Here is a 19518-nt window from a genome sequence, read left to right as displayed (position 1 = left end):
GCTGTGTTTACTTTATACTAATGTAAATATAGAATCTATTTTTTCGTGAGAAGGGTTAGAGAATCTCTAAGTTCTGGAAATGTAATGGCTGTGCTTTAATGGGAAAAAATTTAAAAGAAGAAATGATACTTCAGATTATTCTGCTGAAATGATATTTTTAAATTTTCTGCTATTTGAAGATCATGATCCCCTGGGGTACTGAAATGGTGTTGCTGTTTGAAACCCCAAAGCATAAAAAAAAAAGCTCTGTCATGCATGTGTACCTCATATGCAGAAGATACACAGAATGCCTCTTTCACAGTTTTAGACCCCACGACTTTAAAACACAAAGGGTGAGCTCATTAGACATCCACGAAGTTTCTACTGATTTGTGGCTCCTTAAAAATGTAGCAGAAATTTGTTGTATATTAAGAATTCTTCTGATTCAGACAATAATGTGGCTGCTTATGTGTTTGTTTGGGTTTTTTTAATATATATCGGTAAGTTCTTTAATACTGCTCAGTCAACTTCTCAAGGATTCCTTAAAGTGCACAACCTCACAAAAGTAAAAAACTGAGTCACAGAATGACTAAAGGAGATTGGCTTTGAAGTAAGAGGATGCTTAATGTTTTACTTAAAAATGATCCAGTGTGTTAAGCACCATCTGCCTTTTATTTCTGAATGTTTTTCTGATATCCTTTGCAGCAGAGGTGGTCTCCAGGACTTTCAGCAGTTGAATACACCATCGAGTTTTGAGCATCACTGTGCTGACCAAACAGAATAAATGCCCTAGACCTATTTTTAAGCTCAGGGAAAGAAATGCTGAGAATTCACGATGACTGGAAAATTCTGCTGCAGTGTCTGACTAAATTCATGATTTAAATGTGCTTTGAATACCCTTGCCTGTCCATCCTGTTTCTTTGCTTGAGCTTGTCCCTTGACCAGACATGATAGAAATTGAGTTGTCAATTTTCTGCCCAGCATGTTAACCTAAACTGCTGGTAGCCAAACTGTTGTAGGGGCAAAGCAGCTTAACCACCGCAACTAAAATCAACTTTTAAGATTTTGAGTGAGTATCTTTAGCCAGTTTGCTGTATGAAACGTTTTCTGGATGACCACCTCCAGAATGATCCCTCTTGGAGTTTTCATACTTGTATAACTACTGCTATATATATGTATAACTATTAAAAAAACATTAAAGAATTCTCAGATGTAAATATACTTAATGGCAAGATTGAACATCTTGATTTTCTTCCATTCATTCTCACTGTGTTTATTGCTATTCCAAAGGCATAAAACTGGTAACTGGAACATTGAGAGTTCCTTATTATAATCTCCAATACCTTCTACAGCAGGAACATTAGCAGAATGGTACTCTCCTTCTGTTTGGTGATTACAGCTTTTCTGTTTCGTGTTATCCATATGCTATGATGGTAGTTTTATGACAAAGTAAATAGAGGTTTATGTATCTGTTCTTCCATGAATCTGCCATTTACCTGTTTGTTTTGTTATCTTCAGATGCCTCACAGTTGTGAATTGACCTGATTTATAGGCCTGGACAGGCTGTCTAAATCACATGCTGAGGGCAAGTAAAGATAAACCGAGTTTCCCAAACTGACTGACACTAATGAATAGTTATAATATTTTTTTTTAGCTAAGAGTGTTTAAAAATAAAGAGGGGAGAGAGAGAGACAGATCTGCAAAGAGGTTGTTTTTTTTCCTTATAAAAGCTTCTCTTCTTCATTGGGAGAAATGTGATATGAAGATGACTTGAAGAAGTTTAAGTTATTTAGGAAATTAACTGTTGAAAGAGTTAAAATTCCCATTATACAATTCTTTGTGAAGTAGTACAAGGTGCAGATGTAGGAAAGAGGTAGAAAAAGTAAGTAAAGGAGCATCGGAGGAATAGATGACAGCTGAGTTCTATTGAAAAAAAAAAAAATTGTCCAAGCTCAATTGAGCCTGATCCAGGGGACTCAAAGATAGTATGTCAGGAACATAAAACATGGTAAGAAAGCAAAGATTTTCAACACTGAAGTTTCTGCCTTTTCAGTTTCCAAGAAAAAGAAAATGGAAACAGACCAATGGCAAAAAACCCGTAATGGTTAAAAACATACCATACATTTGTCCCCCTCAAATCCCTAGCACTTATTAACTTAGGAAAAAAATAAAAAAAGAAAACCAAAAAGGCAACAATTAGGTGATCACAGATTTTAATGGCAGGAAAAATGACAATTACTCTCTTCCTGAAGAAAAAAATTCATTTCTTTAAATTCCAGTTACATAAGAACATGGGTAATTAGATTATTGAAGAACTCTGTGACTCTGTAGAAAGTGGGCACTAGAAAATATCTATGAAATATGATTCTCATTCATAGAACTTTCTGAACTACTGAACACCCACAGAGCAAAATTAGCTGCAGATTGGTCTTTCTGTATAATGGAAATAATAGAAAATAGGACTAGAGCGAAGTGCGAGTGTCTACCTCATCTAACCTCAGTGCTCAGACAGATGAATGATATCTGAAACTTTCTGGTAGACTAGCACAGCCCATAAAATGTGATAAATGTGTTTTGGGGACTTGGAGTTTTTGTTTCTTATTTTCTCTCGCAGTAGTACAGAAGGGTGTGTTTCTAACTGTATGCAAAAATCTGTGTTCTTATAACATCTAATACCACAGCAGTGCACTCAGTTTCGTTTCTGTGTGTATTTATGTCACCATAAGCCAAAACAACATTAGAATTTAAATTCCGTTGTGCTGCAAATGTTGTTTCAGGGCATAAAGAATTCAGTTAAATAACTTTTTTCACCAGGTGTTCCTTGTGGCAGGATTTGGAAAATTCGGTGTGTTTCTGTGACACCTATTCAGTCGCAGAGGGTACGGGAGGAAAACAACACCCATCTCTGCTTTTTGCAATTTAAAGGAACATTTCTGCGATGAAGGGAACATCCACGACAGAAGAATCTACTTGCAGCGTGTGTTTCTGCTACGTGTGACACGTGTATTTGTCCTTAAATGTATTCAGAGAGACAGAAATGTTCTGCATTGTATCTGTATCTGTATTCAACATATGGAGCATTCGTCTGTATCTGAGAAGAAAAAAACAAACAAAAAAAAAATCCACACAGCAAAAGCAGTAGAGCGATGGAGGCTGACGCCAGTCTTCAGCCTTACGTTTTTATTCTCACACACGTTAGAGGTTACCCTGCCCTCACCTTCGGGTCATTTCTCTGGGCTTTACGGCTCAGGAGCTGAGAGCTGGGAGGCAGAAAGCGAGCCGGAGCAGATACGGGCTCCCGGGCACAGACGGAGGGCAGGGCATGCGGTGGAGAGACGGGGACCCCGCGCCCCCGCCCGCGGCCCCTCCGCACCCCGCGCCCCGCCCGGGGCAGAGCGCGCCCGTCCCGCCGCCGCCCTGCCTCCGCCTGGGGTCCCGGCGTGTCCTGCCGAGTCCCGACCTCTGGGTGCTGTAAACGGAGCCTGTTCTGTGCTAGGCGTTGAGGAAGGATACCTAGTGGAAAAATCAACAGGGAAAAGTGCATCGTAAGAGAAATGTCTCTTAGGAACGCTCGCTCTCTTGAAACCGCAGCGGGTGGCTTGTAGCAAGCGCTCTTCAGAAGTAATAGGGAGTCTCGCCTGGTCGGGTATCATTTTTTTGCGCATCTATGAAAGACTCTGTCTAGTGGCTTTCCCGTTATCTTCCTCCATCTCTCACGCACACAGACTTCCCTTTTTGTTTCTTCCCCTCTTTTTCCTGCTACCCGTGCCCGATGCAATACTCCTACCCATGGCCAGGGTTATATCCCCGCCGTGCCCCATGTCACGCATTCCCTGCCCATCCCCGGTTTAACATCCCTGCCCGTCACCAGTGTGCGGTTCTTTCCCTTGCTGTAAGGAAAGGCTCTACAGATGAAAGACAAAGGGCGTCAACCGCACGAGGACGGCGGCGCGGTCGCTTCCCACCCCTAGCCCCGCGCCGGGGGACGAGCACCTGCGGAAACTTTTTTTTTAAATAATAATAATAATAATAATAAAATCCCAGGATAGTTCCCCTTCGGGAAGAGCCGTGCCGGGCGCGCCTCGCGGCCGTGGGTGCGGGGGTTCGCTGCGCGCCCCGCGGGGCTCCGCGTGCGTCAGGCGGAGAGTGGCGTCAGCGGCGGCGGGCGCGGAGCGCGGGGAGGGGGCAGCGGGAGGGGGCAGCGGGAGGGGGCAGCGGGAGGAGGGGGGAAGAGGGAGGGAGCTTCTTCAGGAGGCGATGTCGACACCGCCGTGACATCACCCCGCGGCTTATATAGTTGGGCAAGGGTCTGGGTCCCCCGTCTGGTGCCTGCAGCCGCCCGTCAGCACGCGTGCGGAGGGCGAGGAGCGGCGGGGGTCTGTCTGTCTCTGTCTCTCTGTCTCTGTCTCTCTCTCCGTCTCTCCCTAGGATTTATGGACTTTACTTTCTAGAGGGCGGCGCGGCAAGGATGAGAGTCCAGCTGGTGTGCGTGGTGCTGCTGGCCCTGGCCTCCTGCAGCCTCTGCTCAGGTAAGTCCCCGCCGCCGCCTGCGCCGGGCGCGCCCCGCACCGCCCGGCCCGGAGCCCCTCGGACCGCTCGGCGCTGAGTCGCTCCCGGAGCCGGGACGTAAAGGAAGGAAGTGAAGTCGCTTCGGGCTCTGCCGGCTGTGTCCATTAGGTGCCCGGGAGCTGGCTCTGATAACGGGCTCTGGCCAGCATCATATTTTTATATCACTTCCCTAACTTTCTCCCTTCGTAGAAGCCATTCCTCCTCACAGCATCCATACCACGGCAATTAGTGTAGACTAGTCATTGGAAATACAAATCAGTGCAGACCATCTGCTCGGTTGTGCTATGGTTCATTGAATATGATGTATTTCCAAATTATGATACAAATTGTAATTTCTGCAACTCATATGAATAGCTGCTGCAATACAAATCAACATGAATATGCATGACCTTTGGTCACTGTTTAGAGAGAGAAATATAACTTATTATCTGGAGAAAAAGTTGCTAACAACCAGTCTAAAATTATGACCAAAAAATACTGAAGCACAGGTAGATCACACAGTAAGAAGGGTAATGTAAATGCATTTATTCTCCAAGAGCAGCTGCTTTAGAAAGTTCAAAAGGAGGACCATATATTAAAATGCATTGCCTGCTTCTTTGGAAGATGACACATCTTAAGCATCTGCTATTTATGCTCTAAGTTTATGACAAAATAGAGTTATGGTGATGGTTAAACAGGTGTACCCACACAGACATGAAGCAGAATAGTCTGCAAAATCCAGTCTTAACTAACTTGAAAACTACTTTGATTTTTAACTCCACTAAATTTAATGGGTAAATTTACAAGCAGCTTCATTTTTCAACTTTAACATTCAGGAGGACTCAGAATTCCTAATTCTCACTTTAGATGAATGTTTCCAATTTGTATTCCCCTGCAGGAGAAAAAATGTAAACCACATAATACCTGCATTTTATTACAGTTTAAAGGTAATTGTTCTCTATATTATAGAGAACTCATGATCTTAGTGAAAAAGCTTAACATTTTTTTTCTCTCCATGTAATTTTGAAGCTTTTCAAACAAATTCCTGACTAGTATTTTCAGTGAAGCAGTTTCAAATTCAACTCTTCACAGAGCCTGAATGAAAGCCCATTAAAGTAAAACATTTAAGCAGGAATTAAAATAGGTTTTTAAAAAAAAAATCCCAGAAGCCAAATTGTAGGTGGAACTAACATGATGGTTTATTTGCTTGAAAATTTGAAATTATTTTTAAATGAGAAATGCCACAGAGAAGCTTATGTGAAGGGGCCCGAATAATTTGTAATTACTATGGACAGTTATGTCATAAAGAAAATGATTGTTAAATTTTCATTTGAAAATATTTGCCCTCAGGCAAAAGTGTATACCTGTAGAATGTAATTGTTCCGTAAAATGTGAATATATGAATAGAAACTATTTTTCTTGTCCATAGAATCAAGAATACCTCAAACTATGTGAATTTCTCCCTGATTTTAGCAGTAATGTGTAACTAGGCTTTTTATACTTTGCTCTCTGAGAGTCTGTTCTTTTTATGCTTTTGCTCCTCTTCCATCTCTTTTCACTCCTGAATTACCTGAACATGCTTCCTTCTCTCCCTCCAAGCCTTGCTTTATTCTTCACTCAAGGAATCTTGACTCTTAAATAATGTCCTCTAGATTTATGCTTTCAATTCAAATGCTTCTTAATGCCTTCCTTTCTACCTTTCATGTCTGCAGCTATCTTCCAGCCTCAATGTGTGGAAGCTATCTTCCATCCTTTATAGAAACTAAATCCAGATGCTAACCAGGCACAAGTCCTTTTATTTTTCTCAGCTGGTGTGATCCAGGACAACTCAAATTATGATGCTGTCATTGTGTGTGTGGTCACCTGCTCACAGGAGATGCTGTCATTGGTAGAAATTCAGCTGAGGTGATCTTGTGCTGCCAGCAGGACTTTGGCTAATGGTAAAGCTGATAAAACTGACAGCCATTACTGCTGAAAGGGCTGAAAAGCTTCAGGTTGGAAATTAGTTGCTAGGGACTTGCTGACTGGTCTACAACTAGTCCTATTTAATGTGAAATTTGTAAACTTTAAATAGGACTGGATGTAGATCAGCATTACAGCAAGTCAAATGCAATAGCTCCAATGATAAAAATAATGAATGCATGTACTGTGCTGGTAATGCAGAGCTGAACAGGAGCATCCCTACAGAGGAAGGGGATATGTGTAACACACACAAGTTTTTCATGACCTAAATAATAGGCATGAGAACCAGTGCAATAATACAAAATGCAGTGGCTTAGGAAATAATAGAAATTCCTGTTAAAAGCTGCTTTTTAACCAAAGCACAGCTGTTGGAAATCTGAGGAATAAAAGACTTTACCTTGTTATCTAACCTGATTTTTGTGGTTTTTCAGGCACAAAAGACAAACAAAACCAAAAAAACCATGTAAGAGAGCTACTCACTGTAGCTAATGGTAAGCATTAAGGTGGTTAAGTACTGAGGCTTCTGAACCAAACTGTACTATGCTGTTCTCTCTTGGGAACACATCAAGGACAGAGGAGGGCTGCTCTGATGAGTTGGGAAATACAAGACTATTACAAGGAAGGAGAATAGATGACAGTCCAATAAATCTGGGCATAGCCTTTCAATTAAGCATTTATGGGATTTCCAGGACAATGGTTTTTGACCAAAAAGACACAGTGATCTTGCACATGTTTGCTAATCCTGTTGCACAAAAACACACAAAAACACTAAGCTGGGAAGAGAGGTGATCCCTCACAGTAAATACATGATAGGTAAATATCACAAATAAAAAGGTGTCATTTACAGTGTAGGAATTTATTTGCAAACCATGGATACATTTGTAATTGGAAATAAATTAGACTTGAAATCAGAAGTGAGTAAGCATTGATAGGTTAGAAGAATTTCCTAAAGAAGAGGCAAAGTGACAGTAGTGGTGAGATTTATAAAGATTGAACATGATTGGTTTTGTAATGGGTGGCTTCTGTGCTGACAGAAACCTGTGACACATTGGCACATGCTTTTGGTCCCTTACAGTCTCATGTTCTGTGAAAGGTAGGGACATAACATGGTGATGATCCCTGAAATGAAGGCACAGGCAGAACCTATCCACAGATTCAGTGGTAGGGTCTTACATGCCCACAGCACTGATTATTTTAAAGAAAGTGAGATATGACCTATATGAATATGGAATGTATTTTGGTTTATTATGGTTTGAAATAATAGTATATTGTTTGGTTTCAGACTGTTGGTATTCCAGGAAAGGTAAAAGCTATGTGGAACTCTATTTCACCTAAAGACTTATCTGATTCCTTACTTTTTTTCCTTTGAGCTGTGATTGCTGCTATCACGGCACCAGATCTTCATTGTGATTCTCCTCTTCATCTTGTGATGCTGTGTGTAGAAATGTGTGTTTTCTCTTTCTACAGCAATTTTTGCCCTATTTACCAAATCACAGGTCTTGCAAGTCTACTGAGCTGGCAAAGGTCAATTAAGTCAGTAAAGAAAATCCCTAAACTTCCAGTCAGAATACTTTCTTTTTCTATATACATTGTCAAGAGCTTGTATCATAAACTGATAAAGGTCAGTTCCCTCATATCAGTAAAATTACCCTTAATTTAAGAATAATCAATACTATTGATTATTAATCAAGTAATCATAACTGTCATTTACCTAATAATTACTACCTAAATAAATATTTGAAAATAAATATTCAAATTTTTCTTCCAAAGTAAGCAAACATGACAAATATTTATTATGAAAATAATGAAGAATATTAAAGTAGTTTTTTTATTCTGAAAGAATTGTAGTTAATGAGCCTTTCTGCTATGAAACTAAGATAAATGAACAGTTTCATTCACTTCAATAAGCTTGATCATGCTTCAAAAAGGTCCTGAGTATTTCTTTTAACATAATATTGCTGCTAACTGAAGAATCCTCACAGTCCCTCTAGGTCACTGCTGGTTGTGTTTGTGTGTTTATTTTTTAAAATTCATTTAAATATCTAAGTTCTTTGTACTGAATTGAAATGTCCATGATTTATGATCAAATAATAAGCATATGTTTCTGGTTTATTCCCAGATTCAGAAGAGGAAATGAAAGCATTAGAAGCAGATTTATTGACCAATATGTACACATCAAAGGTAATTATTTTTCTTCCTTTACCTGACAGGGAGGGAGCAAATGAATTCTCATTACAAACCCAAAAGTCTTTGCACAAAGTAATAACCTATGGTCTAGACAGAGAAGTTGAGTGTTAGGTTTTACTTTGGTGCAAGATTTTCTCCAGTTCAAAGGAAATTTAAAGGTGTTGATGTGGCACACTAAACGTGTTCCTCAGTTTTAACACTGGTACTTTCATTAAACTGTCAAAACTATGTTACGTACAGAGATGTAAATTTATATGAGGAAACGTGTTTCCAATAAGATTATGCCCGATGAAAGCTATACTAACCTTGAGTCAAATCTATAAGTGCTATTTTTATGCAGAACTCTTCCTATGTGCATATAAAATTAAGACAGTCATAAAGCAAAAATTGTTAATACATATGCCTATTTTGGTTTAGGCTTTTAATCATAGTGCTAGTACAGGAACATGGGGACATGACTGTGAAAATACTGACTTGGTAAATGGCATTTCCTTGACAAGTTTCCAGACTGTGAATAATGGTTATGTTATTTAATATGAATAGATAAAAATTCAGTTAGAACCTCATATTGACAAAGTGAAGCAGCAAGTATTGCACATATGTGTTGGACAGGCTGATAGACACTTTCTCAACACTATTATCTTCCATAAATTATCTAAGAAATATATATGTCTGATATATCTTCAGCAATATATTAAAGAACAAATTCTGAAACCAGTACTATGGGTTTAAGAATGAATATTTTAATTCATTATTCAAAAAAAGTTTAAGTGGTACTTAAATGTAATGGAAAATAAAATCAGAAATAAAAAAATTTCTCCCCCAAAATACAAATTTTCATAAACCAATGACTAGTTGGAGGTTAAGGACAAAATCTGCCAGGAAGACTTCTGCATATACTGTATTTACATGTATGTGACCTTTTCCACGGGATTATTGGATAGACTAGAAGAAGTATGAGGCCAGAAAATGCATTTTCTTTATCTGTCTGGCAGTCCTTAGATTTCAGTGTTCTTTACTGGCATGATAGTTAACCTTAGATTACAAATAAACCTGTTTTCTGCTCACTTCTGTAAAGTACAGAAAGATTTAGTAACTACTCTTTCTCTGAGACATATTTAAATGTAGGAGGCTGAAAAAAATAGGGTTTTTTTCTGTGTGGCAAAGCATAGTATGCCCTGGAAGAAAACCCTGCAGCTATTGGTATTTCTGCTACTGACTTTATTGGATCTGTGAACATAACTTCCATCTTTTCCTCCCTCTCACCACAGAACACAAGCTCAGGTAACTCCAAATTCACAAATATATTGCACCAGTTAATAATGTCATGATGTTTGCCATAATGCTCTTATGTTGTTTTGTGTCATGTAGCTTGCTATTCAGCATCCTTATGGTATTTACCACGAGTCAACTGACACTTGAAGCTGACAGAAGCAGTAGATTCATGTTATAGACACTGCTTTAATTCTGCACTATACTGTCTTAAATCACCATCTAGAGTTCATTAGTTGAATATATGTTGTCTCTTGACATCAAAGTAAGACACGGTGGAAACACAAAACTGTGCATCAACTCTTCTGCAAGAGTCATATCACTATTCCATTCATTACTGAAATTATTTTTTTTTCTGTTGTCCCCTGCTAGATTTTAACCCTCATTACAACAAATTATGGTTCTGGTGTGATAGACAAATTTGAAGATGGTATGTGTAATACCTGTGTTGTGCCTGAGATCTGGTTCCATTTGAGGGCAATTACTGTTAAATTGCATTAATTGTATTTGACACTGACTTGGTAATCAGCAAAGGAAATCCAAATAATTTACACAGCATTAAGAAGGGAAAAAAAGTACTGTTTATGAAACCTGAGATCTTAAAGTGCAGCAAAATGGATTATCACTTGTAGGTTTAAGTATTTGATAGAAAAAAATCTACCTAAGTAGGCACTTGTGAACTATAGTATCAAGACTACAGCTAGGGTTTAAGCACACATCTTTTGCAACATTCAGTAGTCTATCCAGTATTATGGGAAGAATTGCTGTATGCCTTTAACTTCACAGACAGCTGTCCAGTGCCTTCTGGCCCTTTTCAAGTTGCTCTTTAAAGTCACCTCTATGCTGGATCACTCTCCATCCTTAAAGAAGTATGTTCATGCTTATTGCAACCTGTCTTCAACACTTAATACAGTTTGTCACCCTTCCCTGCTGTTGCATCTCAATGAGGATACAAGGATCAAACAACCCTTAAAATGCTTTATCTGTCTTTTTTTCTAAGATAAAATCCGAAAAGCCATTTGGAAGATCTGGTAAAACAACAAAACCTGACTTGTCAAAAATACATGGACAGTTATCTCCTGTCTCTCTTTTGTTTTGAATAGAAAAATCTATTCATGTCAAAGAGATAACTCTGTTTCCAGCTTCCTAAATGTTTGCCTGAAATCACTAGTTTCATGAAGAATGTTTTGAACTCAAAAAAGATCGAGACTATGTTAGTTAGAGGAAAAGAGAAAGTAAAACGAAAGTATTCCTTGGAGAATATATCATCCCCAGACTCCACCTTTGGATCCTACCCGACATTAATTTTCTGAAGTCATGGACCCCCTGAGCTTTTCATTGCTGTAGGGTGCCTATTTATGACTGTATTTGCCCAGAGAGTTTAGCCTCATTGTCAGAGGAGCTGCCTAGGACAAGGAGGTACCTACAGCTACCTAGGAGTTACTGACTTCCTGACTCAGTCATTACATAAAAATTAATTAAATTTACAGGCATTAATATACACCATGGAAGTAGTTTTGCTTTAACAAAACTCAATGCTATATCTGATTAAAGACAGAGAGTATTTTTATTATTTCTATGGTTACAATCGGAACAAAATTCAACTACTATTATGGGAAGGAATTGTAGAGATCCTGCACTAAAAGTTCCATAGCTTGGGATTTTTACTTTGTTACAACTTTGCTTTTTATCTGCTTTTACTAAATAAAGACAAAAATATAAAAAACAGATAACTTTTTTCCTGAAGAAAAATAGCATTTGGGATGTATGAACTATAACAAAAGAAGTATCTTAAGCAAACTATCAGGGATATCATTCAACTAGACACAAAAATATAATATAAATTATAACTTGGGAATCTCTTTTGTCTTGCATAGAACAAGCCTGTTGTCAAAGAAGGAAATAAGCTTATTTCAGTTTCTTAGATGATCTTAATTTCTCTTTCAAGATACATAAAGTGTGAGAAATTATATATCCGATTCTTATTTCACAAAGAAGTTCAACAGTGGAAATACAAACATCATATTAACTTCAGCGTTAGTACCTTTTAAATTCTAGTTCATACTGCAGTGTCTTTTGTTCCTTCAGATCATTCGCAGATATTTTTCAAGTCACTCTTAAAAAAATTAATTCCATCTTGGCAGATAAGGATTCCTTGTTCTATTGTATAGGTGTTTTCCAAAATATGTGTTGAGCTACTCTAGTTGACATTGCTTAGACCTGTATGGAAAATATATAAATATATAAAATACAAAAATATATCATATATAGTATAAAATATATTAAATATTTTAAATTGACCTGAACATTTGGATTATCATAATCTTAAACTGTTTTTTTACAGACCTTTAGGATAACGGCCTCAGATATTTTTCATAACCTAAAAAGCAAAGCAATCTGATTTTAATGCTTGCTGTAATAGTGGAGCAGAAAAATAACATGACTGCTCTGTTCAGTGACTGGACACGACCTGGAAAACTCCATGTTCAGTTAGAAAACCTCAAAATTCACTCTGGACTGAATTGTTGATGGGAGCAGTGTAAGTCAGAAGCAGGTGTACTGAAGTAAAAATACTTTGAGGGGATATATGCGTGGTATTAATAGGAATGAGACTCCTGTAACAAAAAAAGTTTGTTAGAAGCTTGCAGACAGCACTGCAAAATTGTTTTCTCCTAACTTCATAAGTAGGAGCTAAGACAATTTTCACCTAAGGAAGTCTGCTATTTAAGTATTTTACTAATGCACAGAGGAAAGTTCCTTTATGCATAGATGTGCATCAGGTTGACATAAGTAGTAACTTTAGATCAAAAAGATTCTATAAATTACACAAGGCATGACAAATTTCCCTATCTTTTACTCTTCTCTTCTGTTTCCATCCACTGCAATATTTTTTGTTCTTACTTAACTTAGAAGTCTCACTCACTCATGTAGCACTGCCTCTGGATTTTATGCTCCATTGCAATTTAGCTGTTGCAGTGATAGCTCACATTTCTTTTGTATACCCAGGAGAGGAAAGTGAACTGGGGAAGCCTCCTCATTTGTCATGGAAAGCTCCATATTTTTATATTTCAAAAATACATTAAAACAGACCAAAGAACATTTTGAAATTGCGTTGGACATTTGGTCTTTTTCCTAGTTTAACTTCTGTTAGTAAAATCAGATATTCTGCACGGAGATTAATTATATTTTGAAACTGTCACATCTTTTCAAATAATTTCATAGACTAACTAGGGCACTTAGTTGGGACAACAGATGAGCTCAAAGTAAATGATGCAGAACCAATTACAAGCTTCCAAATAAGGTTTCAGATTTGTTTTTCTTAGACTCAAAACAAAGTAATCTTATTTTTTCCACATGCTGTCAGGAATCTGAGAATGCACAGCAGTTTCATTAAAGGACTAAATCATTCTGATTTTGAAAGGCATGCATGTATCAGATGTATATTGGAGTAATGATCGTGGCCAGAAGGAAATGTTTTGTAACTAATGCTAAGAGTGATGCCAACTTTTCTTGTTTCTGCCTCATTTCTCTCAATTTTCTTTCTTTTCCCTTAAAAATTAGTAAAGTGTGATGAATATACAAAAATCTTGCAAATCTTTGCACCTTTGTTAGGAAGGTGCTCTAAAGAAACAGATTATGTGATGTTGCATCCACACTCTCAATAAATGCTCTCAAGTATGTGTGAAAGGCAATGTCTGTGTTAGTGTAATACCTATATTTAACTTCCTACACCCAGGAAAAGAAGCAACTACACTTCAGTTCATAGGTAAGGTCTAATCCTAGTGTGCACAGCAAGGAAATCCTTCCCAGGAATAAATAGGAATTTGCTTTTTGGTTCTTGATTGGAGATTTCTATGTCACCAGTTCTAGTTTAAGGAAACTAATTTCTGTACTCAGCACTAAAAGGAAATACAGTGCAGAAGAAATAATTAATAGTGGAGAATGAAGAAAATGGCAAAATCATGAAAAGCAGTAAATGGCGGAGGAATTAAGTTTTAAACTTACTTTTTTCCTATTGATAATCAAAATGGAAGAAGACTACTGCCACCACTGCTTGGAAAAACAATACCAGTAGAAAAATAAAAGTCATGGTTATCAGCATTTCTTTAAAATGGTTTAAAAGCTCATACATAATGCAAGATACTGGAATGAGCAAAATTTGAGACATGGTAAAATTTCCTTATTTCTTTCTGTAACATCTCTGGACAGGTTCATTATGGACCACCTAAATACAGTTGGTCTCAGTTTTTCAGTCCAGTTACCAAATTAGGAATACTTTGTTTTCACAGCTATGTTTTATCTCTGCTCCATCTTCCTAAGCCTGTAGACCTTCAATTAACATCTCCCAGGCTCTTCACTTACCAGCATCCAAAATTCCTGGGGCTTATAGATTCTGTAACTTCAGACCCAGACTCGTCAGACAGCTTGTCCTGAAGTAGGGACTCCATTCCTTTTTTCAGGGAATTTTTAAATGACTGGTATTTGTTCTGAACTAGGGAGGAGCGTCTAGTTAACCACAGGCATCCAGCTTGGATTCCTGAACTGGGAATTTATCCAGTGGGTTTGAATCATTATCCTTATTTACACCTGTAATTTATATTATATTCATTCTCATCTGTGTTTTTTGTTTACACCTGTGCAGAATGACTATGAAATGCTGCCATTCTGGTTTGGTAGAAGTTTAGTCTTTTCATCATGTATATCTACCTGGGGGGCAAGGCTGCAAGGAAGCAGACTTGGCGTATGTAATAAATGAGTTGTCCTAAGTTCAGCACTCTAATTATTGTCTAAAAGTTGACCAGATGAAAAGCACTTCAGAAACATAAACTTGTTTCTAACAAAATGTTTGAATGTAGCACATGATTACAAAAAACCCAAACCACTTTAAATTGTGGGTGTTTTTATTTTCAGATTAACAGAGCAAAACTTCCTTACTGGAAAATGACCCTGCTAAATGTCTGCAATCTTGTCAACAACATAAACAACCAAATGGGGGAAACAGTAGAGGTAGATGAGGAGGATCTGGTTCCAGGAAGACAGTTCCCTGCTGCTCTGGATGGCTTCAGTTTGGAAGCAATGCTGACAGTGTATCAACTCCAAAAAGTTTGCCACAGCAGAGCCTTTCAGCATTGGGAGGTAAAACAGTCACAAATGCATGTTTTTACTACTATTAAAGTCTGAGGGTCTGTAATGATGTTGTAAAAATCCATATCCATGTAACCCCCATCACATTGTTGGAGCTTCCCTTCCCTTTTTTATATTCTGTAACACCTCTAATATGCCACTACCTAAGAGTTGTGAATTAGTGAAGGTTATGATGACCTGAGTGTAAGTTTCTTACAATGACCCATGGATAAATGAGAATTTTTCTTAACTATTTACTTTCTCCACTTTTTGTAGCCATTCCAGGTAACAAAACAAACACATGAAAGTCATCACTATGCCAGAACACATAATTAATATCTGCTTAACAGCCATGAAGTTACTACAGATCTATTGAAGCATAAATAAATGTAGTCAGTGTTTCTGTTTTAAGACCCTAAGGCAAACTGGATTCAAAATGCAGGGATACATGCCCATGTGTACATATCATTTTACTAGGCACTCTGGTTCTCTTACCATTGCTAGGAAACTGGCAGCAAGGTAACTCCTGCTTTTTTTTCCCATATACCTAAAGAGGGCCCTGGTAGTTGACATTGTGATTTTATGAAGATTGCTGCTCTTAAATTGTTTATAGGCCATTTGTGATGTTTATTTTACTACAGCAATTACAGTGATTACAGAGAAGCATACTAGGCACAATCCACTTGCATTGTTAGATATTACACTAAAAGCTGCTTTGTGTGGTGAAAAAAGATGTCTTAGTGTCACTACCCACTATCCAGTAAACCAAATTTCTTCATCTGTCTCAGGTTCCTGCACAGTTTGGCTGAATCCAGATCCTCTTTCTAGTTTGGTGGGGGTTTTATTTGCTGAGTCATAACACTGTATATATGGTCTTATTCACAATCCTCATATTAGCTGGGATGGTCCATGCAAAGGACTGCAATGTCTTTGAGAACCACAGTTTTCTGAAGATTCTCTTAATCTGTGCATTTTTTACTGTAAAGGAGATACCATAGAACCAAATATGCAATAACCCATATGTCTTAATCACAGTTCCCTGCTTTGCAGGAAGTTGTAGACTAAAATAGTTCTCAAAAGATGAAACCAGCAAGCAGTGCATGTAGGTGTTTAACCTAAATGTGTGATAGCAGAGTGATAGTCATTAGGAAGCTTTCAGCCAATTTGAGTTTTAGTCCAAAGAGGATATACCAATTTTCCTCTCTGATCAAAACCAATTATCTAATTTGTTTCAGTGGAATTTAAATATCACTTCTGTAGGCCTCAGCTCATCTTTAGCCTGATTTTAGGTTTGTGTCTTGAGTTTGTTTTTTGTGTTTTTTATTGATTCTGCAGCTAATATAGTAAAGATTTTTCTTGGTGGCAGATATTAAAATAATATTTTATAACCATTTTGAGGAGTTTTTAATCTTCATCACAAAAAAAAGTTGATAACAGTGTGTCTCTTCTTGCATCCTACAGTTACTTCAGCAAGACACTTTTGATCTAGAGAATACAAGCCAAGAAAAGGAAATCATGAAGAGAAAAAATCCCTATATTCTGAAACGGCAGCTACATGTCAACAAGGCTAGAAGACCATACATACTCAAGAGAAGTTCATATTACTGATGCAGCAGAAGAAAACAATGTATATTTAGTTTATAGGTAACTGTGCATTATGGTTATCTTATCTAAATCTAAAATCATACTTGTGTGAAAATATACTATGGAAAATCAAGATGATAACATAGCTGTGTCTTTTTTGCAATTGCTGTTTCTTGATTGTGAATTTTTCCTACTTGAGATTAATTGGACCAATACATTTGCGAATAAAACTAGTTTTTAAGCATGATGTATTGTACAAAACTGGGATTTCAACATGCTTTCAAACAATCTTGTAGTCTTTTTGAATTTTATAAAGCACACTGACATAACACCAAGTATATTGATACTGTCCATAAATCCTACTGAGAATCTTATAATTTCTTAATGGGACACCTCGAACATGTAAATGTTTGCAAATTTTTTGAATAACATAGGAGTAAGAACTGCCAGAGTATTTTATGTTTTGGCCAGTTTAATTTATTAGGGAATGGGTCTAAGGAAGAAAGGGAATGATATCAATCAACTATTAAATGGCAGTTTCAAAATGAATGTTTTAAATTGCTTGCTTTTAAGTAAATTTTGAGTTTTTGACCTCTAATCTATGAATGCTCAGAAAAAAGCCAAACAACTAAAAGCTGATTCGTATCCCAGTGCTATCACTCTTAAAAGTCAAAATAGTAATCTGGTTACACGAGAAAGTTGGTGAAGTATTTGAAAGATGAATTGAAATTAGAACATCTTAAAGTTACTATTGAAAGGCATTTCCTTTCCCTCCCGCCACAAATTTGCAGAAAACAGGAAGTTTCAAAGTTGAAAGTCTTGGAAGCTAATAGAGAGGGAGGTTCACAGAATGGGAAAATTTGTTTTCAAGCCACGAGGAATCAATTGCTGCCTGAAAGTTACACATTTTCCAGTTCCCTGTTTGTGATGTGTGCATGAGATTTGGGATCTCAATGATTCAGGGTTCTGATCAGGAAGAAAACAGTCTGAAAGGACTGGGGGCCACAGAAACCATCAGAATTGAGGGGTAGTCCAAGGCCTGTGAAGCCTGGATGCTCAGACCAGGAGGCAAAAATGGGACAGGCATTGTTTTTGAAAACTTGCCTGTTCCCTGTTTGAGATATTTCCTCAAAGCAATTCTCCGCCAACAAATAGACACAACACCCCTGCCCCCAACCCCTGAAAAAACCGAAAAACCAAACCAAACAAAGAAACAACCCCCCCCACCCTCCACACACAAAAAAAAGCCCCAAGCAACCAATAACTCAACAAAAAACCCAAACACTTGGAGAATTTTCAGATCCTCTCACAAATTTGTTACAATTTGTTGCATGGGGAGGGATGAGGTTTTTAAAGTAAAATGTATTTTCACTATATTAAAGCTGATTATATTTCCTTTTCTCACTGCAAATATTATTAATCAGTTTATTAATTCAATAACCATTAAATGCATGCACTGACAAGAAATAAATGAGCATACACTAATTATTGCAATAATCGTTATGACTCAAATACAGCAAAGCAATTAAGTATGTTCAGTCTCAATGTTTTAAATGCTTAATGTGCTTAAGGGCTTTGCTTAAATAAGTAAACTCATACCCTTTGCTTTTTTTGCAAAACTCATTGAATTAGACTGGAGACCCAGCATGGTCTCAAGTCATTAAGAAACACCTTCTTTCCAACAAACCTGTAAGATTCCTAGTCCTATTATGGATATTTTTCATTCTAAAATACCTTTTGGTGTGAAATAACAAAGCAAGACAGTTTGTTCCAAAATTTGCTGCTAGTAGTACCTGAGGAAAAAATAAAAAGAAACTTCAGATCACTTTTTCACAGAATAAGACAAAAAGAAGTAAGTTGCCTTTATATTTTTCTCTCATGCTAAGTTTAAGAGTATAACAGCTAAAAAAAAAAAAGTAGGGTAAGGCAATGTGGTTGTCATCTGATAGAGAATGTAAATTTTTCAGAAACAAGCACCCTTCCATGTTTCATTTTGGAAGTACGTGATACATTCAGGTTAATGGCATATAACCTAAAATGATGATACTAACTATTCCACCCCCATCTATTGTTCCACATGACCTTGTGACCATGTACTTGTTCTTTGCAGTGCAGAGCTAACAGATTACTCAGACTGGCTGGAAATGACTTTAAATAACCCATTTCCTTTCAGCAGACTGTGAATCCACACACAGCCAGCTACTGCGTGTCACTGGTGGAGACAGAGCTTAAAGCATGGCAGGAAAGTACAGCTTGTCAATTGTCCCCAGTCTCTGAATGAGGTGTCAGAGACATGTCATTCAGAGTGATAGTCTGAACTAAATGAGGAAACAAAAACCGCAATTATAATATGGTCAGTTAAGCTAAAAAAGTCAGTGCTGGCTTTTCAATTTATTGGTCATTCAAGAAAAGCAAGCATTGCAGTATTAAAATACTAGAAAACACACACCATAGAATTAAGCCAGGTGCTCAGAGTCATTAAAGAAAATTTTGAAGTCTGGGAGACTTCCTTGCTTGAAATCTCTTCTCTCTTCTAGCTGTTGCTACCTCCTGATAGCCTCACTGCTGCGAAATTGCAGCCTTTCTTTAGCCTTCATTTTTGGATGATGGCAGAAAAATAATAGGTGTATGCACATTTGTCTCTATTTCGCACATTCTTTTAGTGAGATCCTCAGGGTACCTGCCTTATCAATAACTGTGCATTGCCTGCAATATCCATGCCACTATATTTGCAGCAGCAATGAGTGCTGGATGAAGTTCAAGTCAGGGGAGGCTATCATATATAAAGACTTATTAATTCAGAAATTTAGACAGACCTTTCCTTTCCTTTCCTTTCCTTTCCTTTCCTTTCCTTTCCTTTCC

At 37.6% G+C, this 19518-nt stretch overlaps 1 protein-coding gene and 1 long non-coding RNA gene across 3 annotated transcripts; one reads left to right on the top strand and one right to left on the bottom strand.

Moving 5' to 3' along the window:
• Nucleotides 1–3118: 3118 nt before the first annotated feature.
• On the bottom strand, nucleotides 3119–14392 carry LOC121659508. Its single transcript, XR_006014360.1, has 2 exons — nucleotides 14311–14392; nucleotides 3119–3492 (listed from the first exon to the last, which is right to left on the bottom strand). It is a non-coding gene; the product is annotated as an uncharacterized LOC121659508 (long non-coding RNA).
• NTS (neurotensin) lies at nucleotides 4206–16903 on the top strand. 2 transcript variants are annotated; one of them, XM_042017622.1, is made up of 5 exons: nucleotides 4266–4508; nucleotides 6921–6980; nucleotides 8609–8670; nucleotides 14860–15084; nucleotides 16534–16903. In XM_042017622.1, the coding sequence occupies exons 1-5, from the start codon at nucleotides 4448–4450 to the stop codon at nucleotides 16678–16680; spliced, it is 555 nt and encodes a 184-aa protein (XP_041873556.1). In that variant the 5' UTR covers nucleotides 4266–4447; the 3' UTR covers nucleotides 16681–16903. The 2 variants fall into 2 exon arrangements, with proteins under 2 accessions (XP_041873557.1, XP_041873556.1); XM_042017623.1 differs by lacking the exon at nucleotides 6921–6980 and having other exon boundaries at nucleotides 4206–4508.
• Nucleotides 16904–19518: the final 2615 nt, after the last annotated feature.

The sequence above is a fragment of the Corvus kubaryi genome, unplaced genomic scaffold (genome assembly GCF_017639235.1).
Source record: "Corvus kubaryi isolate FWS band 111438036 unplaced genomic scaffold, C.kubaryi_AGA036_p1.0 137, whole genome shotgun sequence".
Lineage (NCBI taxonomy): Eukaryota > Metazoa > Chordata > Aves > Passeriformes > Corvidae > Corvus > Corvus kubaryi.
Note: the sequence above shows the minus strand (reverse complement) of the source record. Positions and strands in the feature narration are given on the sequence as shown.

Bases quoted from the DNA above. Each gene is read 5' to 3' on its own strand.
- NTS (XM_042017622.1), top strand. From the start codon at position 4,448: ATGAGAGTCCAGCTGGTGTGCGTGGTGCTGCTGGCCCTGGCCTCCTGC. The intron at 8,671-14,859 runs GTAATTATTTTT...TTTTATTTTCAG, and splicing joins CCAATATGTACACATCAAAG to ATTAACAGAGCAAAACTTCC. The intron at 15,085-16,533 runs GTAAAACAGTCA...TGCATCCTACAG, and splicing joins GAGCCTTTCAGCATTGGGAG to TTACTTCAGCAAGACACTTT.